General features: G+C 34.3%; 1 protein-coding gene across 1 annotated transcript in view; it reads right to left on the bottom strand.

The window, feature by feature from the left end:
- Positions 1-25,009, bottom strand: part of LOC148941639 (F-box only protein 22-like) — a 48,596-nt gene extending 23,587 nt beyond the window's left edge. Inside the window, exon 1 of the mRNA XM_089104217.1 lies at positions 24,827-25,009. Within this exon, the coding sequence (XP_088960343.1) occupies positions 24,827-25,009 (183 nt within the window). The remainder of the gene's footprint in view (positions 1-24,826) is intronic.
- Between the last annotated feature and the right edge of the window lie 2,694 nt (positions 25,010-27,703).

Genomic DNA, 27,703 nt, shown 5'->3' with positions numbered 1-27,703 from the left:
TCTTTAATCCAGTTGCCATGCAATGGCAGGAAAAATAAATACTTTCGAAATAAATTATCATATTTTCAAGTTTTGACGTCAATAACATTGAGAAAAAGGGATAGATTAGAGGAAGATGAAAATAATTATAATAATCAAAGCAATTTTCCATTCGATATACGAGTATTTACGCGTAGCACTCTCAAACCGTAAATATAGGCGTGATAAATGGGTGTCGGTAAACATCACATAGAATCTAAAAGGGTAGGGTGAAACTATTTCAAATTAGAAGGCATTAATTTAAATATGCTCCGCAATAAAGCACCCTCATTTTTTCATTGTCCTAATTCTTATCACAAGCTTTATATCAGGATCAGTCTCTTTAATTCAGAACACATCTGATCAAAGCATAATCACCTACGGAACCGGTTCCGTAGGTGATTATCAAAGTATAATCACCTATGGAACAAGTATAATCACCTACCGAACTTGAAAAATTTAGGCACCAGGTTCGCATATGTATGGAATCGTCTCTGGAGACGCGGACAAAGTGTCACTTTTTTGTGTGGAGAGGATAGGTTTTGTCAGTACTTGTTGTATGTGTCTATACTTTGCTTTTCAGCAACCAACGCAGCAGGGTTGCCACTTGGCAGGTTTTTTTGGTGCCACTTTGGATGGCTAAATAGTGTCAATTTCGTCAAGGGGTGAATCTCCATCATTTTTATTGGGGGGCAAGAGGGGTCAATATCTGGATAGTCAAAGGGCATGGGATACATAATATTTTTTTCTCTACATTATTTGGGGGGCCACTGCCCCCCTTGCCACCCCAAACGACGCCCCTGACTTTCGTATAAAAAGTGTCATTTTCAAACATTTGCCGCGTGCGATGCGCAAGCTGTGTACCAGCGCATTGCTCGCGCTGGTACCAACAAGCTTTTCAAATTGAAAATATTGGCCAATCCGCTTGGGATCACTTCCACACAGTTTTCCGCATCCTTTAATTTTCAAGCATAAAAAGTCCGCTCTAATGCCATCCATAAACCACAAAGAGTAATATTGATTTTACTTAGGCGTTGCTGATTCTCTGCTTTGCGCAGCACTTCCACTCTTGTCAACTTTCCAACCCTCCCCTTAAAACCTGCTAAAGCACAAATGGTGCTTACTGTATAAAATAGGAATACGTCACACAGAGTACTTATTTCTCTTTTATGTTCTGAGTAGTCTTTGCCCATAGTGCGAAAAAGGAAAGAAAAGAGAAAAAGCCGTCCGAACTTTTTTTCTTTTGAGAAAATGCAACAGAAGGACTGCAATACTCGTCTACATTTGGAGTTGCTCATCCAGTTTTTTAACACAATGGACTACCTGGATTATTACAGCACGTTTAGGTATTTGAAATTTTTCTTCATCTGAATTTTTCATCAGCTGATTCTCTGCTTTGCGCAGCACTTCCACTCTTGTCAACTTTCCAGCCCTCCCCTTAAAACCTGATAAAGCACAAATGGTGCTTACTGTATAAAATAGGAATTCGTCACACAGAGTACTTATTTCTCTTTTATGTTCTGAGTAGTCTTTGCCCATAGTGCGAAAAAGGAAAGAAAAGAGAAAAAGCCGTCCGAACTTTTTTTCTTTTGAGAAAACGCAAAAGAAGGACTGCAATACTCGTCTACATTTGGAGTTGCTCATCCAGTTTTTTAACACAATGGACTACCTGGATTATTACAGCACGTTTGGGTACTTGAATTTTTTTCTGAAAATACTGAACAGAATGCAGCAAACGTAGATCGCAGCTATTGATGACCCTATGATAAATACAACTAATAGTCGATCAGACACAAACTTTCAAATAATTCATTTGGCAAAAACTGTAGGATATCCTTCGTGTAAAGTACATGGGAGACAAAACTTATAGAAACTTATCACTTATTACACTCAAAACGTCGTGAACAGCAAATATTTAAAAGGAGGAAGTGCGTCCAATCTTTTTTTTGGTGGTGATTAATCAGCAGGTTTCCAAAATTGCTGTTATTTATAATCAATGTGATGATGAAGCATAAGATTTATGATAAATATAAAGGAGCATCAAAATAGCAATATAGTGTTTCTGAATCTGAAAACAGAGAGATGGAAAAATGAAAGAAAAAAGAGGTTGATTCTTCTACATTAACAGTTTTCCTTCCGTTTTTTTTTGAAAAAAGTTCTTTTTGGTAAAAATGTGCTACTTAAAAAAACACCACTTTTACCAAAAAAGAAGTGCTTTGAAAAAAGAAGGTTTTCCAAAGCACTAAAAAACTTTAGCTTAATGAGCTAGGAACTACGGAAGGGAGAGTCCCCTTTATGAAAGAAATAATTTCAGTTTGTTTTAAGTTTTAAAGCTGCTCCCTAATTTTAGTATAATTTTTTTTATTTGTTTAACCACTTTTCATGAAACGGAAAAAAAGTTTTTTAGTGTTCTCTGTCTGGTTTTCGATGGCTTGCAAAGCTTAGGGGAAAATACTCCTTGAAAGGTAATAAGAAAAATATGTCAAGCAAAGTAAAAGTCAATAAAAATGAAAAAAAGTAATTACAAAAATACATAATACACTAGCCTACTAGTTTTGGATAGACATTATTTAACAATATCAACATTTTTGAACTTCGTTATCAAACATTGATATATTTAATGCTTTCAGACTCAGGGACTATAAAAATCAAAGCATTTTCAAAATAGTCAGTCGAAAGTAAAGCATTGAAGCGTTGAAACTGAAATTAAAAAAGTTAAATAAAAATTTCTAGCACTGGACATTTTTGAAAAAGGCTGTAAGTGTTGACCATCACTGAGTAATGGTCAACCAATATATTTATTGTCAATTAATGTTTATTGTATAATGGTCAACCAAAAACCAATATATTTGACGGCTTTATACTTCCTAACTCTAAATTAAAGCTTTTTCAAAGCGAACAACTACGTCAATACATTCACTTCTGTTAAAAAAATAATAATAAAAAAAATAATAATGAACAACCAAACTATTTGCATCCGTTATGGGGGGAGGAATGTTAAACATTTCTTATTATAGTGGTTTCAGATATCGGCTCAACGCTTCTCGGACTTGCTCAATGTGACGGGGTATTTTTATCGGGATTGCCCCTTTTTAAGTTTTCTTTCTTTTTCTACAATTACAAACTTTCTTATGGACTAATAACTGGGGATGTTAAACTTCAAACTCGAAACCAACACATATTTGGAATAAAAAGCTAACTATTTGATTTAATTTGATTATCAATATTTAGGTTCTTGTGCTTTTGTTATTGAAAGGGATCGCTATTTACCTACAATCCATTATTACAAAGTATTGATTATTTTTACTTAAACCAAATCATATCTTATAGAGAAAATGTTTGTGGAAAACTTGAAAGGGCTATTTCATCACAAATTAAAACTTATTGCAAGGAGGCCTTATTTTTGTGTAATTTGGTACCTCAATTTCAGTAGAAGTTGACACCCCCTTTCTCTAAGAGATCAGAAATAAAGCGACAATTTCAAATTAGCTTGAATTTGAAATAACTTTGATATGCGTAACTAATCATAAATCTTGTAGTGACATTTCTTTGTTCAAGTATTGAACGACTTTTGAACCCGCGATAAATATTTGAAGGCCTAATTTAGACCAGTTTTGGTACAAAATAAAGAGGAATGCAAGGCCTCAAAATACTGAAAAAAAACTTTTTTAACGAAAAGGTTGGTGATTGGCTACAAGAACAAGGGAAAGGTCACTAAGCGAATCAAGTACCAAGTTGAATATAACTTGCGGATCAGAGACAAATCGGGGTAGTATAAATTTCATTTGAGAACCCCTGAAATAAGATAATAAGCTTCAAAGAGATTTCTGTCGCCTGGGCTAAACTCAGGTCTTATGCTGAGTTGAGTTATTAGATTTATTACTTACATTTGAGATAAATAAACTGAAATTGCAATCAGAGCAGAAATTCCCATTTGAGGGTTGTCAATAGACTCATAAAGGGTTTATTAATTAAAGGATGCGTAATATAAATACAACAGATTAAACGCAGGAAAATACGCACGCAACTAGCTTAGGAATCTAGATTTTTGTTATATTTGCTGATTTGGGTTTATAATTTGGTTAGAGTATATTAATTAGCCAAGGCTTGGGCCCTCTAGACAAAGTAGAGCGTTTTTAAGTATTAAAATAGAAATAAAATTAGTTTCATCCCAGAAACTGAAACTTGTGAATAACCTAAGGTTTAGGTAAAAGAAAACCCCGTTAACCAAGAAAAATAGATTAAAAGAGCATTGTGCCTCCTCCTTCCAGCTTAGTGACCTTTGGAACTTGTCTGGCGTTTATTAAAATCTTATATATAAGAAGATTGGAACTATGGGACAATAACAATATTCCTCCCTTGTGTATTCTCTGACGTTTATACAAAAGGGGGACTCTATTCCTCTTTTTTTTAGCCATTCTTACATTTCTCAACCCGTGCCAATATTATATAAAGGCGGCCTTGATGTTTTACAGATAGGATAGGGAAGAAAGGGGAATTAAGACGTCAGATTAAGAATTTCAATCTCTTCCGTCCAGATAGATTCAATTTTCTCTGGTAAAGTTTGAGTTTATCAAAGTTCCAAAAAGCATTTACCTCTTTTTCAAGATATAAACATAAGAGCTTGGTTTAGCTCAAACACATAATTTGAGATCTAATAAAAGGGTTATTCCTAGTTTCCGAGAAACAATAATTTGAAGCAAAAGATCTTTAATTACCTTGGTACACAGGCCTTGTCTAATTATTCAAGAGTTTAACTTGCGAGAAGAAGTATTGATAGCCTAGAACTAAATTAATGCTTTTTTTAGGTAAACATTCGTGGATTAAACAGCAGACCCACACAATATTAAACAACAGCCGACCTAGAAGAGGTATTACATGAATTCAAAATAATTAGAAATATAACATTTTTTCTTTTATTCTATTTTTTAATAAATATCAGTTGTCACTGGATTCTGAGTACCGATTATTCTGAGTACTGGATTCTGGATTCTTACCAACGCCTCAGTTATAACACGCTACCAAATTTTGGCCCTGATAAGTAGGGGCAATCTTACAGCTGGTGACGGCGGTACTCAAGTTCAGTGCAACTTTCGTTTGAGGGGGGGAGGGCGATTAATAAGAATTATAAATTTTGGTAAAATTAGTTCTCTATTCCTCCCAAGAAGTTGTGTGTTCAGTTTTTCCAACGATTATTGTCAAAGCCTATCAGAAACAGAAAAGTTTGAAAAAGTGTTCATTTAAGCAAACAAATTTAAATAGCTTGACTTGAAAGGAAGTTTAGACAGCTTTTACCTTCCTAGAAATCTTTCTTTCTTCTCTTTTTCTTTCTCTTTGTTAAAAGTTCAAGTGCCCATATCGTCTATAGCTTGGTTAAATACTTTTTAATGCTAGTGACATAGGTTAATCACCTTTAAAAGCGTAATCATACTACTAGCCTTGAGGGTTAATTTAAATCAAGATATTGAGCTAATTCTTACGCAATTTATAAACTAACTCATTTTAGTAGTTTAAAACAATTTAAAGGTTGATGTCACCGTTACGAGTAGGCTTCAAAATATATTAGTTGATCAGGCCCCTTCCATCTCGTTTCTATTTTATCCGACTGATATCTATTCGTGGATTATGACCCTTAAACAAATACAAAGGAGCTTAGAAGAAAATGACTTTGCTATGGTTAATAATCAAGTTATTTGCTATACACAGGGAGCAATCCAAAGATTTGCAACGATCTTAGACAATTCTAAAATCAAAGATTTCGATCATTTAGAAAGACTTCTAAAATAAGCCTTCTTACATGAAAAACCGGCCGCACAAAAACTGCAAGCACTCCTATCCGAGAAACAAAGGCCATCTGAGTTGGTACACCAATTTTACTCTCGAATTAGTAGAAAGGCACTAGAGTATGCAAAAAATTATCCTGGTATAAGGACAGACGATATAATTATTAGTATTTTTAAAAGTGGTATAGTCCCTTGAATTGGAAGGAAATTTCATGAACAAACTAAAGCAACAGACGACAAAAGATAAATTATTAGCGCTGGCAAAGAGATTTGAATCGATTGATTTAACTTATAGGGACGCCTCAGACATGTCTTTGGGAGCAACGGTGGTTGACTCAGGGGACAAGACTTCCTCTGGCGAACAAAGAGGTAACTCCAGAGTAGAATTTCAAAACGTAGGGAATTATAATCACAACCCAAAAAAATGTTTGAACTGTGGAAAGTCCAGCTATTTTAGAATAGACATGTCAAGACCAACTAGGGGCAACTATTCCGGGAATAAATTTAGTGAAACAAAAAGCGCTCTCATAAAATGCTGGACTTGCGGGGGTCCACATAGGCAATCAGAATGTGAAAAACCTCCAACGTGTGTCCACTGTGGTGAAACAGGACACAAAGCAAAATATTGTTTAACTCCAGCACCTATAAACCAACCCCAAGAAAATTTTTAGGGCAATTTTCGCCAAAAGTACTGCGGCCTCCGGGCAATGGTTAGGGAACCATTGGAAGGCAGAGGCCCAATTCTGTAGTTTGTAGAGATAGGTTAACCGTTAGGAGTAGACCTAATGTAACCAAGAGTCACGGACATGTCATGACAGGAAGTCATGTACTTCAGAGGGAGGTTGAGAGGCCACCTCTCAAAGATGCAAAAATGGGTTGCGTCCACCTCTTAAGGATGCAAAAAGGGATTGCGTCCACCTCTTAAGGAAGCAAAAAAGATTTGCATCCATAGGGATACGAAAAGGGTTGCATCCCAGTGCGCAAAGGTTGCATATGCATATGCTCACAGAGTATTCATGATCATGAACCTGGATTGGAGTCTTCCAGGCTAAAAATTGAGACAAAGAAAGCTAGTACATTACTGAAATGGCTTATAAAGCAAGTAGGATACCGAAAAATATCCAAGATTTGACATTTTCGGTAGAGCTCAGAACCAGAAATTTCGAATTTAGGAAAGAAAGGAAATCCCATTTTTTTAGGAAAAGGTTAGGAGATCTTCGTTTGGTTCCCGTGAATGGCTTATTGTATACACTGTATGATTCTGACGAGAAAAAAGACGTCAACTTAAGATCAATTTATAAAAAAACTAGTAAATGGAATCATTCGTCTCCAGCATTCAAGTCCTTTTTTGGGGGGGGGGGGCAGATAGGAGCTGTCAAAACTTTAAATAAATTAAGAAAATATCGTGTCATTGGAAATATTTACTGCCAGGTTGAAGAAGCAGTAAAGAAGTACGACTCTGTTAGAGAGGAGATAAAGTTAGTGGTTAGTTACCCCAGTCTTAGAGAAAATATTTTCACTCGTGACATCTTTGATATTCGGTCAATTGATACCAGAGGAGAATCGCAACTTAGGGCGAATAATAACCAATGCACCATTGGTGAAAATATAGTAATAGCACCATCTAAGGGACAATGATAAGACTAAATCGCATTGCCCATAGGATTTAGATTATTGCTGAAAATAAAAGGTACTGCCGATAGGATTTAAAATATCAGTCAAAAATACGATATGAAATATGGAAATTATATAAACTACTCCTTGTAACGTAACCGCATACCAATTTAAAATTATAATAATTTGTGATTTTTCTGTCTCCGACAACAGAGATGAGTTCAGAATACTCGAAAGGTTCAAATTTTCATAAGTCGTATTCATAATACATAGAGAACGGGTATAAAATTTTTCATCGTAGAATATATTTTTTATTTGCCTTGGTTTTTCATGTCTTCCCTTGTTACTGGACCTTTTGGCATCTTTAAATACTCCTTTAAGGATTCACTTATTATTTGGGAAGGTGTCTCTAATTTCCTCACCAAAGTACAGTCATGACTGTCAATAAAAGACAAAAGTTATGACTGAGCCCTCATTTTACTTGGTGACGAAACGCTTGAATTAAAGCAAAAAAACCTGAAACTTCTGAAGCATAGTTTGAAAAGCTTATATTAAGAGCAAGTTGTAAACAAGTATTTTTTAATAACTTTTACCAGATTCAGGATAAAAGACCAAACAGTTACATTTCGGAAGACGAAATTGACTATTTATTTTCTATTTACTTTCAGAATAGGGTTAGTTCAACCATTGGCGTGGATGAAGTGAGGCAAATACGAGTTCCCTTGCAAGAAGAAAAAGGGGAAGATGTAATAACATATTGGACATCGACTTTTAATATTTTTACACTCTTTATATATATAATAGGACTTCTTTTAGTAGGATTGATATTCACAAAGTTAAAGTACCAAGGACACCAAAATGAAAACACAATTAGCCCTCTTAATCTATTTTAGGTCTATTCACACCTGAAAATCCGGGTTTCCTACGAGTTTTTGTTTAGCTGCTATTAGCATTTTTAGTTTGAATAAATTCGCAAAACAGTGTTGTCAATAATAAAACAATGATAAACTTCGGAGCTGAATAATATTAGCGAAAACTACTCGTATTTCCTACGAATCCGACACTGTTTTTCATTTGTGAAAATTCAAATTTACAAAATCTGTTGATTGCTATATATATATTAGTGAAACTACATTTTGTGAAAAAATATGACCTCAAGTTAAGAAAGTGACTATTCTGGTGTGTCAGAAAATATTTTGATGATGACCAAGCGCTAGATGGTATGCAAGATACCATTTCAGGATACTTGTTCCAGCTATACCCCGACGCCGCACCGACGGAGCGATCAAACGCCACTGACGAGAGGCCTGGCGCCACCGAAGTGTCGTAACACCGCTGGCGCGCCGCAGGCACGCCGCCGGCGACAGAGGCGGCGGCGTTTGGTCGATTTCAAATTAATTTTGCGGCAATTCTTTATTGCGTCAACCGCAAATTCGGAGCTTTTCCTTCTTGTGTGGTTTATTTTCCTGATTAGAAATCAAGCAGGGCTTGCACTATCCCCGAATTTTCGGGTATTTCCCCGAAAATTTGCGTCAACCCGAAAAAAAATGTGGTTCCCCGAATCACCGAAAACCACGCAATCACGGTGCCACCCCTAGCGATTTATCACCAAAGAACTTTCCCTGCCAAATATTACTTGGCATACCATAATTCTTCACTACTCTCTTGTTCATTAATTTTCGTCTCTTTTGTTACTTTGCATAAAAAAGAGACAGATGCAATTGCAAATATTGCAATATACACAGTTCTTCATATGTTGACAAAAAACAGGATCGTTTTTATGAAATGAGTTCAAATCATTTCGAATGCAGTTTCCCAATCGCTATTTCTTACATCGTTTGTAGTCAAGAATTTTATTTTCAAGTTGAATCCCAAAAAAAAACCTTCTATTGTGACAAATTTAGCTATAGACTAAGCTATGTACAAGGTTTGGGAATTAAAGATTGAACTGGAAGTTACCTAAAAAATATGATACAAAAATAAATTGTAAATTATTGCCTATAGGAGGGGGGATAGGGAGCTATCATTTTTAAATGATAATACCTCATTTTTTTATTGAAAGCAGGGATGACAAAAGGATAATTATTTTTTTCATTTAAAGTGGAGACAGAAGAGAATGACATCAAAGTCCCTTGGAAACCATGAAATTATTTTGATGGACACAAGGCCCCCCAATAGGACTAGTTCATTGCCTTGGGTATTTTATAACTTCTCATGGGCTACTGGCCTAATTTTCATTTTTTGTGTGCTCCCTTTTAATTGTATTCTTTGTATATTTTTGAATGCCATTGTAATTATATGACTCAGTTTTCTAATAATTTGAGGTATATACTAATAATTTCGAAATTTTTGTAGTTTTCTTTGTGCCTCCTTACTCATACCCTCAATTTTTTCAAGTGACACTAAGCTGTTTAACGTTAGTTTGCGTGTTTGTTTGAACAATATAGTGACTTATTTAATTATTAAGTAACTTATTTTTCTAATGAAAGCTGAGACAGTATCCTATCAATGTGTTATCCAGAGGGGGGGGGGAGGGAAGTATTCCATTTAAATGATAATATCTCGAATTTTTTTTTATTGAATGCAGGGATCCCCCCAATTTTTTTTTTCTAATTTCAATCAGAGATGGTATTTTATCAAGGTGGTATCCAGAGAGGGGGGGGGGGGAGTAGTGAGCTATAATATTTAAATAATATGACCTCGATTTTTTTTAAAGAAGGGGTGCCAATAAGTTAAATATTTTTGTTATTTAAAGCACAGACGCTATCCTATCAAGATGGTATCCAGAGGGGGGGGGGGCATAGGGAGCTATTATATTTAATTGATATTACCTTGAGAGTACCTGTTTGTAATAACAGATATATTTTTAAGAATCCAAAAGAGCAAAAAAAAAAAAAAATCAATATCAAAGTCACCCATTTCAACTGTTTTAAATGTGATAGGCAAAGGGCATTATAAAAAAATTAAGCTTCTAAGTTCAAAGCTATGTTCAAAGTTTTCTGATTAGCCTAATTTAATATTAAGATGGTCTGGCCTAAAAAAATAAGACACACATATAGTCAGAACTCCATTGCAAATCCATATATAGCTAAATTTATCAAGACTTCCCCCACCCCACCTTCCATAATGGTGAAAAATCTACCGAGAATTATAACTCGACACCATATTTTTGGTATAGAGCCTAGCCTGCATTTTTCAACAAAATTTAGCATTTCAGCACAATTCCAACTAATGAGTATTTTTCATGCTCGTTTATAATTAAAGAATCACTTGACAGGGACTATTAATTTTGAGCCCTGGAGGGGCTAGAAGGCTCAGAACAGCCCATAGAAACCTAGTAACCCTAAGCTCAAAAATTTGCTTCTTTAAATAACTGGCTAAGGAGAAAAATAGGTCATATGTAGCTGACTAATGATTGAAGCTGACTTAGGCTATATATTTCCATATTAGGGGGGAGTAAAGCATAGGCGTGTGGTATCAACTTCAAAGTCTAATAACCATAATAATTTATTTATTATGAAGTAACTAAGTAAGAGTCTTTTATTCAGGCTCATCACTAAACAAAATATAACCCAGTTGTGCTGATAATTTGTATCTAGTAATTATGTCAGTGATTCCAATCCTCAAAATGTAAATGGGACAAAAATAACCAGTAAGCCAAAATAAAATAAAAAGTAATAAAATAGAAATATGAATGTATTACTGAGATTATAACTGAGGTAATTGCTCCCCTCTCTTATAATTGATATCAGAAAGTTATGTGGCCTAATGCTGAATTGAAATAAACAGCGTAAATTGCCAAGCACAGACAATGCAATAATATATTGCATACGATTCATAAAACAATAGTATATATCACATAATAAAGATGACAGATAATGATCTAATAGTATTGCTTTATTTAATCAACATTTGTCATTCAGAGAAGCCACGACTCTCTAATTTTGTTCTTAATATAATTCCTGTTTTGTTCCACTAATTTTTTTTGGTACTGTTCTAATATCTGGTAAGCTTGCATAAATGTAGATTGAGGAAAGTTAAGAACAGACAACACTACCTAGTAATTTTCTAGCTTTTAGTCTATAAACAAGGAGTTCTTTACTGCAGGACTATCTTTAAAATTTGTTTTTGTTTTGTGTAGGAGGACAAAAGTTAACTAGGTTAGTTTAAGTTATGTATTTAATATATGCTATGCTTTACACCCACTCCTAATGTGCAAATATACAGTCCAAATCTGTTTCTAAACTTTTATATTTTTATCCTATTTTGTTTTATTTCATTAGCAATAACCAAACTTCACTTCTCGCATGTTCCCCAGATATTAGAACAGTACCTTTTTTTCCTGCATTGCTTTAGTATAACAGTGTGACATCCTTTTCAGTGTGAAATACCCATAATTTTTTGAAGGCCTATAGGATATATGTTCTGAAAATTCAATCGATTATTATTATTGTTGCTGGTTTGCCTGTGAGTCCAGGCAATTTGATGTTCATATGTTAGTCCTAAAACTCAGCTGCCCTTGCCTGAGACTATAGGCAGGCGGACCTTATATCACTTGTTCACCTGCAAATCCGGGCAAATTGTTGGGTCAACCAATTTTGAATGAATTTTGTGTTAGTGTAACTGTCTGAGCTTATAAACTGGGTTGCCTGTCTAAGACTTTAGGCAGGTAGACCCTATGCCACTTGTTTGCACACAAGGCCAGGCAAATTTTCAGTCAACCAATTTCCAATTAATTCTGTTTTAGTGTAACTGTCTTGGCTTATAGATTGGGTTTTCTGACAGAGGACTGCAAGTCCAGGTGACTTAGTGGTCATGTAAATCCTAAAACTTGGTCAAAATGCCTTAGACTCTAGGCGGACAGGCCTACTTGGAAAGTCTACTTGAATTACAATAGAGATGACTAAGACTTTTGGGCTGACTCACAACAGACAATGTCTATGGAACTTGCTGATGAAGAAGCATCCTAAGCCTTATTTTCCTGGCCACATAAATTCTCAGGTAGGTTGACTAAGTTTTAGGATTGATATGTGACCAAGTTGCCTGAATTGCAATTGGAACTATGAAAGGCCATCTGTATGACTTTGTTGTTTTCTCTATGTATCAGTGGAGTAATGTAATTTATTTTGTACGACATTTCAATGGACCATGTATTGAGTAAGACAATCAAAAAGTATTCTGTATAACTTTATTCATGTTCGTCTATAATAATTAGATGTTTAAAAAGTCATACAGAAGACATTATATCATTATCCATGTTTAAAGGAAACATAGTATTGCCTCGTACTATGATTTTACAGTGCCTTGTGTATAAGAGTACACTACAACATTTGGTGATTAAATCATACATAACAAATAACTTTAATAGGCCTAGTTAAACAGTGCTCACCCCAGTATATGTATTTCTAATATAAAAAAAGCATAAATAGTATGCGCTACTATTGCACAGTAACTATAAAGTAAATTTATATCAAAACATTCAAGCAAATCACACAGCCTACTAGGTGTCTTACCTTAGCCTACATAAGGTAGGCTATCAGTGGAAGTCATTAGGTCTGCAAAACTACCAATAGGGTAGCCTATATATTGATACTTTCTTTTAGAATAATTAATGTTGACCTTTTCACTTCTTCATTGTTAAAAGATCCTGGAGTGCCAAAAATCCTAGTAACATCAAGACTAGGTCTAGTCTAGCCAAGCTCTTTTCAAGAAGCATTCCTTAAAAATATTTTTCAAAGAAAAGAGCTTTGCTGAACTAGGTTCCGATTTCTGTTTTACCAGAACATAGAAGGACACAACACTTTCTAAGGCTTTATGCCGATTTATTTATTTTTTTGTCACTGTTAGATGTTTAACAGTACACATTCTTTATTTTTGAAATTGGACACGAACTTTCGTATTTGAACACATTATGTAAACAGTCGATCTTCTTCCTTAAAAAATGAATTATCGGTTTCTCGCACTAATTTAAGACGTATATGGCTGTGTAAGTTTGCACTTGACCAATTTAATGAATTAGTTTTCATTTTAGGTGTCCTTCGTACTTTAAGGAAATTGTAGACAAATTATAGAGACCAAAAGTCTCAGCGGTTCCATTTAGAAGTGGTATAAGCCGAAATTGAGTTACAAAGGATCTTAGTAAATTTGTGTTTCTTTCGTTTATTCCTTTTAAAACAAAAATTATACTGATATTTTAAGTGGGGGAGATTGTAAGGAGGCCTTATTTTTGTGTAATTTAGTAACTCAATTTCAGTAGAAGTTGGAACCCCTTTCTCTAATAGATCAGAAATAAAACGACAATTTCAAATTATCTTGAATTTGAAATAACTTTGCTTTGCGTAACCAGTCATAAATCTTGCAGTGACATTTCTTTGTTCAAGTATCGAACGACTTTTGAACCCGTGATAAATATTTGAAGGCCTAATTTGGACCAGTTTTGGTATAAAACAAAGAGGAATGCAAGGCCTCAAAATACTGGAAAACAACCATTTTTTAACAAAAAGGTTGGTGATTGGCTAAAAGAACTGGGGAAAGTTCTCTAAGCGAATCAAGTACCAAGTTGAATATAACTTGCGGATCAGAGACAAATCGGGGTAGTTTTCCTCGGAACCAAGGAACATGAGTAAGTGAAGCTCTTTTTAACTATGATAAAAAGTTACTAATAGCCTGCATAAATTTCCTTTGAAAACCACTGAAACCAGATATTAAGCTTAAAAGAGATTTGTCACCTTGGCTAAATTCCGGTCTTGTGTTGAGTAGTGCTAATAGATTTAGTACTTACATTTGAGATATTTAAACTGAAATTGGAGTCAGAGCAGAAACTCCCATTTGAGGGTTGTCAATTGACCCATAAAGGGTTTATTAATTAAAGGATGCGTAATCTAAATACAACAGATTAAAAGCAGGAAAATACGCTTGCAAATAGCCTAGAACTCTAGATTTTTGTTAAATTTGGTGATTTGGGTTTATAATTCGGTTAGAGTATATTAATTAACCTAGGATCGGGCCCTCTAGACAAAGTACAGAGTTTTTAAGGATTAAAATAGAAATAAAATAAATTTCGTCGAAGAAACTGAAACTTGTGAATAACCTAAGGTTTAGGTAAAAGAAAACCCCCTTAACCAAGATAAATAGATTAAAAGAGCTTTGTGCCTCCTCCTTCCAGCTTAGTGACCCTTGGAACTTGCCTGGCGTTTTTTAAAGTCTTATATATAAGATTGGAACTATAGGACAATAACAATATTCCTCCCTTGTGTATTCTCTGACGTTTATACAAAAGGGGGACTCTATTCCTCTTTTTTTTAGCCATTCTTACATTTCTTAACTCGTTCCAATATTATATAAAGGCGGCCTTGATGTTTTACAGATAGGACAGGGAAGAAAGGGGAATTAAGTTTTCAGATTAAGAATTTCAATCTCTTCCGTCCAGATAGATTCAATTTTCTCTGGTAAAGTTTGAGTTTATCAAAGTTCAAACGAGCATCTACCTCTTTCTCGAGATATAAACATAAGAGCTTGGTTTAGTTCAAACAAATAATTTGATATCTAATAAAAGGGTTATTTCTAGTTTTCGAGAAACAATAACTCGAAGCAAAAGATATTTAATTACCTTGGTACCCAAGCCTTGTCTAATTATTCAAGAATTACACTTGCGATTAGAAGTATTGATAGCCTAGAACTAAAATTAGTCCTATTTTTTCGGTAACCATTCGTGGATTGACCAGCAGACCCACAGAATATTAAACAACAGTCGACCTAGAACAGATATTGGAAGAATTCAAAATAATTAGAAATAGAACTTTTTTCCTTTTATTCTGTAATATAATAAATATCAGTTGTCACTAGATTCTGAGTACTGATCTTACCAACGCCTCAGTTATAACACGCTATCAAATTTTAGCCCTGATAAGTAGGGATAATCTTACATTATATTGCCCCTATTAAGGGCCAAAACCTAATGGCAGGCAGCCAACCATGGGCCAACACACAATTTTTTCATGGTTTTCCCTACTCTGCTCTCTTTCCTTTCGTTTCCTGAAAATCACTTTATGGTCCCCAAATTCCAGGGGGCAAGGCCCCACTGCCTCCCCTCCTGCTGGTGCCCATGGAGGCACACGGGAATTTTTTCTGGTATCCAAATAATTCTAACGGAAAAAACAACATTTTATCTGATAATTTGAACAAAAAATTTCAAGAAGTGCCGAATAATCTTGTTTATTCCGAATAACCAAATAAACTATGGTGATCTTAGTTCATGGATTCATTACTAAACTAATCACAATAACAACACAACTGTTGCTTTATTACACCCAATTCTTTCTATGCAATCGATTTTCAGAGTTGCTTCCAGTATAACTAAAAATTAAATGAATGAAATTCATAATTTAAATATGAAGCAATTTGGGAAAATTTTTGATAATTTAAGGGATTCAGGTCACCTTCGTACGCGCCTGAAAGATGTAAAAAAATATATAATGTTTTAATGACTTATCGAGAATAAGATATACCAATTAAATTAGCCTTAAGCAAACCACCTAGCATAATATGATAACCCAGCCAGTTTAATAATCTAGTATAACTAAATATGAAAAAATATTTGATAATTGGAACAATAAGTAATTCTGTAAAATTTTAGATTGTAAGTGAGCCCAGCCATCCCCCCGCCTGCGTAGGTACATAATAGGTATAAAAAATTAATAGAATGTTAATAACTTTTCAAGAATAATATATGAGCCGTAACCAAGTAACCTAGCAACGAACATGGGTTTGCAAATCTGAAAATTCTATGCTATTATTTGCCTCAATTTAGAACAAAAATAGAGCCTATTCGTCAAAATGATCATTGGAATAGAGATGACAGGATCCTGACACAAGTGAACGTCAAGTAACTGAGCGTTAAAGGGCGGGCCAGAAAATAAATTTAGGAAACAAATAAAAAACAAATGCATTTTGCCTGGGAAAAGGTTGAGATGGCCAGGAGACTTTCTGCAAATGAAGAATGGCGTATTGCCGAAAATCGTCCTTTTTAGCCAACCATTAAGGTCCAAATGAAAAGCTGGTCGTCCCTGAATTTGGTATGACGAGGCTCTAGGGAAGGATTTAAGGGAAAATAGAACTTTCTGATGGGGTGTAAGGAGGGAGGCATTGAATAGATTGGTAGGGAGGAGCATGCTGTCCCCCTAGAACTTCAAATTTACGCTAGATATGAATGAAAAAGCAGATGGTTGAAAAAGCAGTTGAAAAAAGCTATATAACTAAAAAGCAGTTGATAAAAGGTAGATGGTTGAAAAAGCTGGAAATAAACAGCTGGAATGACGGAATAAAAGTCAAACAAGAAGCAATTATCCATAATGTCTTGGAGTGATATAGCTCTAATCTAAGAAGATTAATTAATGCTGAAGCTTATTGATGATTTTATGATTTTTGGTGATTATTTATTAATAAAGATTTCATTGGTATGATAGAAATTGCTGGCAATGTAAGGTTTTGGGAACTGCCAAATATAACTACAGCCCCCCTCTCTTCATCATAGAATCGGCCCCCCTGGAGAAGAAGCTACGCACGCCCATGCTCAAGCAGCTTGGTGCTGCAGTGACTTGTCAGTATTAGGAGTTTTATTTTGGCAGTTTCAATTCATGCTGTTTCACAAGAAGATTGTTTACAACAAGATGGGTGCTATCATTCAGCAGAATCCGTATTACCGGCAGAGTATAAATATATTCTTGGGTAGCAAGGGGACTGTAAGAGGGACCTTTACGCCCCCCTCAGAACTCCTTCTATATTTATCTATTGGAAAATGAAGAGGTAGAATGTTTGGGCTTAAATTTACACTTTTGAGGTTCAAGCACACTCCCCCAACCTAAACAAAGTCCAAATGAGCATCATTCATAACAGTTTACGCACAATTTTACATGTAAATAATAATAATCAACCCTAGTATGTGAGAACGTCTAACTTCTCATTTTTATAAGAGAAGGCTCTTGCACCTTTTGGGCAAAGTTAAGTATTACAGCTTTGGTCAAATGTAAGAAAAAAGAAAACAAGCAAATTAAAACTGTTTTTGAGAAAAGTTTTCTTTATTTATTTGCATATCATAAATAATCTTGAGCCGAGTAGAAACAGATGTTAGAAACCTATCCAAACAGAAGAAAAATATTATATGCATAAATTATTAGTCGAATACTTCCTTGTGACGCGCGGGAATGAACCATGGAGCCTTTACTCGTGAACTTTGGCCATATCCACTACGATGTTACAAGGTATAGATTTGTTAGTTTTTTCTAAGAGTCTGTAAACATACTTCCAATAAAGCAACTGTAATGGCAAATTTCTTTTTTTTGGAGGGGGAGGGAGAAGATGATAAGGGTTCTGCAAAGGAATGACTTATTTCATAATTAAGGATTTGATCATTTGATTTTTCTTTTTAACATAATTGTGCTTATTTTCTTAAAATATTTCTTTCGTTTTTCAAACTGTACGTCATTTTTCCGCATCAGTTTTATTCTATATCTTTTATTCATTTTCGAAATATGAGGACGGCGCAATCTCATTTCAATCAAATTGGTGCCACTGCATATCAAGAATATCGTAAAATTTCATTTTTATGCCCAAAATTGCCATTAAAATGATGTGCAACTAAACTTTCTGCATCCACTCAGATATGAATTAATAAGCTTCTTTATGTTTTAGATCCTAGCAGTCCTTGTTTATTATCCCCCAAAAGTTGTTTATGCTCCTAAGTGTTTCTGCAAGTCAAATCCTAGCATCCCTTTTTATTATTCCCTATTATCAAATAAATTTGTTTTTATTGGGCCTCCACCGAAAAAAGCTTCTACTTGCTTGTCTTGGTGTAGCATCCTCAGTGTTGTCAGCCGGGTAGAATTGTCTAAGAACCAGGTTAGTGCTATGCTTCTGACGAGTCCTAGTTGGCAGTATTATGCTATTTGCTTGACTTTATTCTGTTGCCTTTTTACACGCAGCCAATTTGTATTTTCATTCACTGGAATAGTGTCTTGTATGGGGTACTATATTATTTTCTTTAATATATGAACTTAGTACTCATTGAACAGTCTTTGCCTATTCTATGGTTATTATGTTGGCCTTATGCCAACTTTCATTGAAAGTTATAGTGCCATTTTCAAGAAAAATTTTCAAATAAATATATACAATATGTACAATTATTGATCGTTTAATAGGATCCTAACGTTGTTACAGAATTACATAGTTCAGAACCAACTAATAAGGGAAGAAAGTTTCTTCAATTTATTTTTGGTGGAAGAGGGGTTCCAAACAGGGGTGTATATTGGGAAGGAGTTGGGGTAGGGAAATTGTCCCCTATTTTTCCTCCCCTCCTAAATTTTGAAGAATTTTTTTTTGTTTTCATTGATAAATATTTGTCTTCTGGAACAGTCATTGGCACTACCCACGAGATTTTGGAAAATACACCCCCCCCCAGCCGAACAAAATTTTTGTTCGTTACACCGCTTGTCCCATAGTTTTAAAACTGCAGTTTCAAGCCAAAAATTTAAAATTTTCTACGGGAGGTACGCCAATTCGATGTGAGGGAGAATAATTTCCATCCTGACTTACCTTCATTTGGGCAAACTTGGAGATATACGGACTAAGCAGGAAATATGGGTGTTGAAGCGTTGTAAAAGGAAGCTTATGATTCCTCTCTTATTGTATAAACTTCATATTTTCATTGAAAACGAAATCGATTTAAAATCAAATTATTTTATAGAAACATTAAAGGGGAAGGTGGATGACAGCCTCCTCACATATTTAAGATGATCCTGGCTTTGATTTACAAGACCAGTTAGAATTAAAGACAGTAAGAATAAAATCTGATAGTTTGAACTGATAAAGTGGAAATTTGAAGTGCGTTGAAGTACAATAGTTGAACTACAGCCATATGAAGTGCGTTCTTAGAGTCTGGACGCATATGATAGCTGGATATAGTATGTAATTAAATGTATGTAACGTAATTAAAATTGGGTTTTATTATAACTATTTAATGGGGGGGTTTATTAATAAAAAAGGGGGAGTTCTTTTTTTTCTATCTCAAGTTTTCTCTTTGCATAAGAATTCTTCATTTAATTATTTCTATGGGTAATTTTCAGTTAAACTCCTAGTTGACGGTTCGTGAGTGGCATACCTGAGTGGGGGCGAAACTTCGTGCGTGGGGAGCTTAAATTAGCAGTACAAATGGGGAGCTAGTATTAACGGCCATACTGAGCCGAAATCACATTGAAGGGTTTCAGGTTCCCTTGAGAGCGAGTGGAGCCACAAAGGACAAGCTATCTTGAGAAATACTAGCATAAAGAGAATAAAATAAGGAAGCAATGTATTTATTTACTCACATAATCGGAACAGAGCTTCGGGTATATCAAGACACTTGCAGTAAATGACACTAGTTTAAAACCGCTCACTGGTAATACAAGCAACGTTCAGTACTACTGTCTATTAAATTCACACAAGATAATAGGTTGAAAATGAGTCTGCAATAAAACTAGCCCGAGTCTCAAGTAAGAATCCCATAAGACTAAAACAAGACTGACTCCAAAACTGAAAAAAAGGCTCCTGTAAGACTGTCGCAAGAATTGCTAAGTTCTAGCTATCTACTCTTTCCAATTTCGCCAGGGGTTACGTTCGGGCGCTACTGACCAGTATATTTTATCGATTCTATTGGTTCTGATTCTTATGTCCTCTATTACCTTTGGACAGTTACGTACCAATCAGCTAGTCGATTTTAACTAACTTTTGATACGAATTATGACTGTTTAAAACTTCACTTTGGAATTTTTCTTAGTGGAATTAAGTACTTACCTTATAATTAGAACGGTATACATAGTTTTACATTGTATCTCAAGAAAATGTTTTTTAAAGCTTTACCTTGTAATTACAGCGGAATATTTAGTTTTACTTTTGTATCTCGAGAAACTAATTTTTAAAGTTTTTACCTTTTAATTATGGCGGAATACAGAGTTTTATTTCTTATCTTAAGTGGCCATCTGTTGATCGTTTGAAATTTCAAACACAAGATTTAGATTACATGGTTGGTTGCAGGTTATGTGAAATTGGTCATTCTGAATATTTATTGCTGTTACCTTTTTTGTGGGAACGATTTTTTCGTAGTTACAATTATGATACAATGTTTCGCTACATTTTAAATTTGACAAAGAAGTGTTACTTGAATTCTTTGGGTTTATATTCTGGGCGATTTTGTTTTGTTTGGAAAGTTTCGGGGTCTTGAAAATCGATTCCATTACATATCACCCTTCCCATTCTTAACGATGTCATCGTTGTGTTACCCTGCTCTTTCTACTCTTTCAAATTTTGATTTTGCTTTCCTCTTTTTTTTTTAATTTTGACTTGGTACTTGTTACTTGAAATAACTTAGCTTTGGTAAGATATATATTTTTTTTTCTTTTCATGTTCCCGATTGTTTTACTAGACTACATGTATTAAAACATCACTTTAAAGTCCACCACCTATACACTCTATTTGACGAAAGGGTCAAAGAGTTTCTATTGGCTAACACATTTGTTTATATGATTATGTAATTATTATTATTCCCTCCACCTGATACTAAAATTCCTTCACCTGATATGCTAATAATTTTACACGATTCTAATTAATTGAGTTCTGCCTTCGCGACTATTTTATCACTTAAAATGGTACATCTTCGCTTTTTCTCTAAACTTGACTATACTTCCACCTGACACTATAATGATACGATACGTAACTTCAATAGCACTGATATATGTAAATTAAAAGTTTGAAAACAAAAAGTTTAAAAGATTATAATTTTTTTAAAGTTAAATTTCTGATTGCAACATTTGGGTAGTGCAATCTACGCTTGTTTCCAAGTGATTGAGAAAAGTTTCTTAATAATCAATGAAGATGTCATTAGATACATAAGAGTCGTACTTACTTCATCATTCTACGTGTCTTTAATAATCACATTCGTTGTCACTTTACTTTGGGCTTCCGTTGAACTAATTACTGTGTCGGCTAATTGTTTATGGTTTGTCTTCGTGGTGTTTCATCTTTTGGCACTTGTTGCTTGGGATAAGCGTTTATATTGTTCATAAGTATGACTACTTGCACAAAATTGTCCGTGCGTGGTGTGTCACGTCAAATACGTTGGATTGATGTTACCGAGTTGCTGAAATGTTTACTAGGTACATAACTCTTGGAGAATTGATTACATGAAATGAGTATCTTGATCGCTGGGCTGGGTATCTCTTCTTGGGTACTTTTATCTTCGGGAAAATCTAATACTCGTACAGTCTGTGTTTCACGTAAATTGTTCACGTTTAGTCCTTCTTTTACGTCATGTAAGGGTAACTATGGTTGGAACAGAACTTTATATAGGTTCTATGTTTGACGCAATGTCTTTGATTCTTGTTTAATGATAAATAATCATTGTGGGCTTAGTCATTGGGATTTTAGCTAAGATAACTTGGTTTGATCTCTTCTCTAACACTTTATTCTGGGAAAGTTTGCACCTACAGTCTATATTTCCCGCAAAACCGATTATGATTGGTTCTTCTTTTCATGGAGGATAGTTTGGTTTCGTGACATCTAATAATGATTGGATATGGCCAAAAGTTAAGCTTGGGATTTTGGTTTAACATATTGTCTTTGATTTGAGGCTTAAGATATGCAATCTTTGAGGGATTGACTCCATGGTTATTCTTGGTCCTTAGGATTTAACGTCTGGGACCTTGCCATCTAAAGATAGTTATCGATGGAATTTATGCAGTTTCACGACATGCTGGTCGGGGTGGTTCTCTAGGTATTTATTAATTCATATATATATATATATATATATATATATATATATATATATATATATATATATATATATATATATATATATATATATATATATATATATATATATATATATATATATATATATATATATATATATATATATATATATATATATATATATATATATATATATATATATATATATATATATATATATATATATATATATATATATATCTGTATATGGGGTTTTTGGTTCGCCGATAGTGGTTGGGGTAGTGTTACCTGGTACTAGGCTCGGGTAACTTGGATTTTCATCAGGTCATTGTCTTCAGGGGTTTCCTTGGTGAGTACTTATCGGTGGTTGACAAATGATGAGAATAGATGCTACTGGGTTGTATCCGTGTTGCTTGCTGGCACACCAATAATTAAGTTGCACTGATTACTCTGCTTCGTGGAATATAAATATCTGGGCAGAATCATATGCTCTTTATAATTACATAAGTTAAAACGCATACAGCAATAATACACAATTTATACGATATTATATGTGGACTATTATTTGAAATAATAGTTGTTATTAATCGTACTAACGATGTTAACCTAATATGGGTACGGTTAAACTCAAAGATAAGACGAATAAAAGGAATTTATATTCTTTCACATGCATATTGCAGCAACACTAGACTACTATGAGATAAGCTAGGCAATCATAAAAAGAATGATTGTGTCTACAAAAATAACACGATTTGAAATTTTCAAGATTTAATGATTATATATATACTTATATATATATGCATTTGGCACATGTTCAATATTCAATACATTTTTAAATGGTATTCCACTCTCATCTACTTTAGCATTTACTTTTCTCTATTATATAACTACATGCGAGGCAGGTTACATGGTTTTATGAGAGGTCTCGATTTACTATAAATTTTCAGATCTTTATTGTTTGCGCGCGTCCATGCCGCTTAAGAAATGCATCTTTGCAGCTGCATGGATTTACACGAACAATAAGTAGAGATTTGGGACTGGACATGGCACGAATGAGGACCTCTACTCCCATTCGCTCAATCATGTCCTCCCTTATTTTTTTGTTTAAGGGTTATCAGGGAGTTCCGGGTTTAGGTTTTGCATCTCACTCGGCTCGATGTGATCTGACTTTGCTCTTTTTCTACGCGTTATTCTCAAAATTCTTCCGTAATTGAGGTTCAATAAGATTCTTATAGTGTAAGAAATTATGAATATGAATCCTACCGTCAGGAGGATATACCACCAAAAATTTGTTGAAAATAGTCCGTATCTACTTTCTACATACGTCAATCTTTGGTATTCATTAGTAAATAGGGGAATTTGAGAGTCTAGGGCTTCTTTTATTTTTGTTAGTGGTAAGGTTCCCTTGACATTCTCTATTTTTGACCATATTGTGGTTCTCACTTCTTCATTTTCAATATTAGGACTTATATATTATAAGTTGAAGGGTTTGAAATTGAACACTTTGGGGCTTATTATTATTGTGCTTGTGGTTATCAGTGGTGTTTGTGCCATGGCTTCTTTGGTTACTAGTCTAAATCCTTGTTTTATGGTTATTGTTCCCACGTCTTGTAATAGTAGTTCAGTTCCGTAGCTTGGATCGATTCTTTCTGTATTATTATAGCAGGAGATAGTACCAACTGTGTCTTTTGGAACAGAAAATAGCCACAGGTCATTTCTAAGGTGAATAAATATTTCCCGTTTAGTACAGCCTACTAGCGTTTCGCATGAATTGGGAATTTCTTCTTGTTGAGTCTCTTTTAAAAATATATCTAACATACAAGATCCAGATTTAACGTTATAAATTGGCAGGGTTAACTGAAATACTAGATTTTTGAATGCTACGCATTCCTTAAGGTCCTGTGGATTTGCTAAGGCATATTTTCTTCTATCTTGATCGACAAGTAAGTATTCCGCTTCGGGGGTGATAGTCATAAATGAATTAGTTTTGCCTATATTGGCTGGAAATGTAGAAATTTTATACAAGTCGTATATGGATTGTTGATTTATTAACGGAATTGTTACTACTGCAAATAGTTGTTCGTTTATTTCTGTGATATGAACCTTTAGTTTGGTGTAATAGTGGAATAAGTTTGCTACATCTGGTTCTGTTGGTAGATGTAGTCCGAACGTTAAATGCGTTTTATTTCATCCAAGATACTTTTTAGGTTCGAAGGATCCACCAGGTCATACGACAAGGTTCCTCCAGTAAGGGTTAATAATGCAAATTCAAATTTGCTGACGTCAGTTGCCAGGTTAAGTAATGACATTGTCACTATGTCTAGTGATACCATGGTGAGGCTCGAATGGGAAATCACACGATCTACTTAATTTTTCAAATAATTCAGTATGCTTACTGTCTTTGATGTTTTCTTCGAGATTGCCTCGATTTTATCTCTCTGATAATTGGCTATATTGGCTTGTATTTTTTGGACATGTAAGGTCACGTTCATGGCGTTATTTAGTTTTCCTACGTTTTCCCATAGGATATTTAGGTCTTATTCAGTTGATAACCCGAACAAGCGTGAAGCTAATTCTCCCACAATGGGTACTAGACTAGCTGATCATTGGCATTCGATTTTTCATAAAAATACCTTAAAGATTCTTATAGCATTCTGCTTTAAGTTCTGTATTTCTGTGCTGAATAATTCAAATAGTGCTTGGAGTATCTGCCTGTACGACATTAAGAAGGATTGGTAAATTGATGCTCTTACAGCGTTTTTCTCGTTTAGATCAGGTAATGGTTCAATATCTTCCCTTGCCGGCTCGTCGGCCATTTCTAATCTTGCAAAAGTACGTTTACCGTCTATTATCCAACATTTCTTATGTACGTAATTATTTTCTTAATCTTTCTTATTTTTATTTTTATTTTGTTCTGTTTGAATTGCTTGTACTTTTATCGTTTGTATCTTGGTATGCCTTACTGGGATTCTTGCTCTCAGGCCTATAGTAAATACTTCAATCGGCTGGGTGCGGTAAAACGTGGGCCCTGTTGACCACTTCCATTTTGTAAGTATCGTTGGTCTTAGATAAATTAGCATGGTCAAATTTCTAGGTGATTCCTTGCTAAGTGCGCTCATTTCAGGGATTGTGCTAGTCATAGTTTCCGACATTGAAGATTATATATCTCTTACTGGGGTCTCATATGCAGGCGTGGTCGTCTTTGTGTATTTTCTTTTTCTTTCATTAGGCTTCTTATTCTCATCATCGTGTTGTGTATTTGAGAATTTTAAGTCCTTTAGGTTGATGATTTGTCTGTAGTCTTTTTCCTTTGTGAGTTTTGATAATATTTGCTTCGTAACATTTTGTTCAGCATGCATTTGCCATAATTCCTTGAGAAAAGTCCATAGGCTCAGTAGTTCATTTAGCATTGCGTAATTCCCATCATAGAGTTTATTTTTCTTGGGAATTGTCAAGAAGGAATCTGTAGTATATTTTGCCGTGGTATATTCGCTTATAGATCCGTCCATATTACTTAATTCTCTTTTTCTTCTGTTTTCTCTATTGTTAGTTCCTAGAGCTTTGTAGATTTCTGCTATTTTTTTGTCAAAGTCGTCCACTATGAATTTCGACTTTATTTTAGGAAAAATGGGGGATAGATTTCCTGTATTTTCTTTGTGGTGCATGTCTTTCGTGGTCTGCAGGCTTTTGTGCGATTTTAAGAATTGGAATATAGAGTCCTTTAATTCATTGGTATTCTTCTCTAGTCTCATTACTTGTTGAAATAGCGTTTCAAATGGTTTGTGATCCAGTTTCATAAATATTTTCCAAGCATTGTGACTTGCAAGTAACGAATTCTTATGTTTGAAGATAATTCCATGTTTTAGGATATCTTGGGCTATCGTTCGGGTAACGAAAATTATCATGAAATTTGTTATCCACATCCTTATTTGCTGTTTCTGGAATTAATACTTCATTAAACATCATATAGGAAGATTTTATTTGATTGATAACCGAACGATAATTTAGATTCCTATTATACGGGACTTTCTCTTTTTTTCTTTGGTGAAGGAAACAAGGTGAGATTAAGATTCGTGGTCATAGAATTTGTTGATTTCTTATGGTAGACATACGGCTGATTCTTAGGCTGGGGGGGATGGTTATTTTAATTGATTTTACACAAGAATTTTTTTTTTAAAGTAAAAGGTGCGTGGGTTGACTTAATTATTTCAATTGGGAAAGTTTTTTTTTGATTTTTTGGTTACTTTTGATTTTGATTCATAAGTTTTTATTCTTTTAAATATAATTTCTTTTCGTTTTGCCTTATATATTACACTTCTTGGATTATATAAATACTGTTTGTAGTATTTTATTTCTTTGGGAGGGTCTTGTGTTCCTTGGTATTTTACACAGTCTGAATTTCCCTCAATTTTGTAAACTAATTTTTTCTTTCTACAATTGTCGAGAAGCAATAAATCTGTCTGACAAGGACCTTTAACGTACCAGTACCGAACTTTGTATTTTTTTGTAATTTTCTAATTTCATGTTGAATAAAATGGTGGTACTTACCCTTTCTGCCGTTATATTTTATTCCTAATTTGCCTCTCGCTGGTCGATATTTGGGTGTGTTTGCAAAACTTAGACCGAATTTATAGGATTCCACGTCAAATTTCCTTAAATCATACTTGACGTTCCATTTTTTCGCGAAGACGTCTTCCCCTGATTTATTCACTTTTTTTACCATTCGAAGTGTGAGGGGTACTACTACTGATTCTTAGTTAAAAGTATCTTTCAATTTGGATTTTTTGAGAAATTTTAAAATTTTAAAGAAAAAATTTTTTACCGTCCGAAGTGTGAGGGGTACCACTACTGATTTTTAGCTAAAAGTATCTTTCACATGGTTTAAGTGGGTTTTTTTCGAGCAGAAGTCGTTAAAGGAAGGGTTGTATTACATTATTGGCTAGTATAATCCAATTAATGCGAAAACTGTCAAATAATTTTAAAGAGATCTTATATTTTCACTTAGTATTTAGTGTGGGCATTCGATCTCCGTAATTGGTAAATCCTTATATACAAAAATTTTTTTTCTTAAGTATTCTTAGTTAACAAGGCAAATTCTCCCTTTTAACAATCTTTTTAAAGCGACTATGGTTATTTTGTACCTGTCAACGTGAACAATCTTTGTATGGTTGAAGTTTAAAGATATGAACTTACCTTTTAAGGCTTTCAAAAATTAGGCTATTAAACTATAACACATTTTTTATTTACCGTCATACTTTATTCAGCTTTGATTACCTTCCATTACAATACCTATCGATTTTAGTTTCTTCAGTTTTGTAATTGATTAATCAAAGAAAGCTCACCTATTTTATATCGTAGGCATTTCTTCCTTAATTGCTTATTCTGAAGTTCTTTCTTAGGTTGAATCGAGTGAGGAGTTTTTGTTGATGTTTACTCAAATAATATTAGTATATGTAGGAGTAAGCTCTTTATTTCAGCGTATTTTAGAATTATCCTAAATTGGTGGAATA

The sequence above is a fragment of the Artemia sp. Qi Xiang Cuo genome, chromosome 18 (assembly GCF_049724085.1).
Source record: "Artemia sp. Qi Xiang Cuo chromosome 18, ASM4972408v1, whole genome shotgun sequence".
Taxonomy (NCBI): Eukaryota; Metazoa; Arthropoda; class Branchiopoda; order Anostraca; family Artemiidae; genus Artemia; species Artemia sp. Qi Xiang Cuo.
Note: the sequence above shows the minus strand (reverse complement) of the source record. Positions and strands in the feature narration are given on the sequence as shown.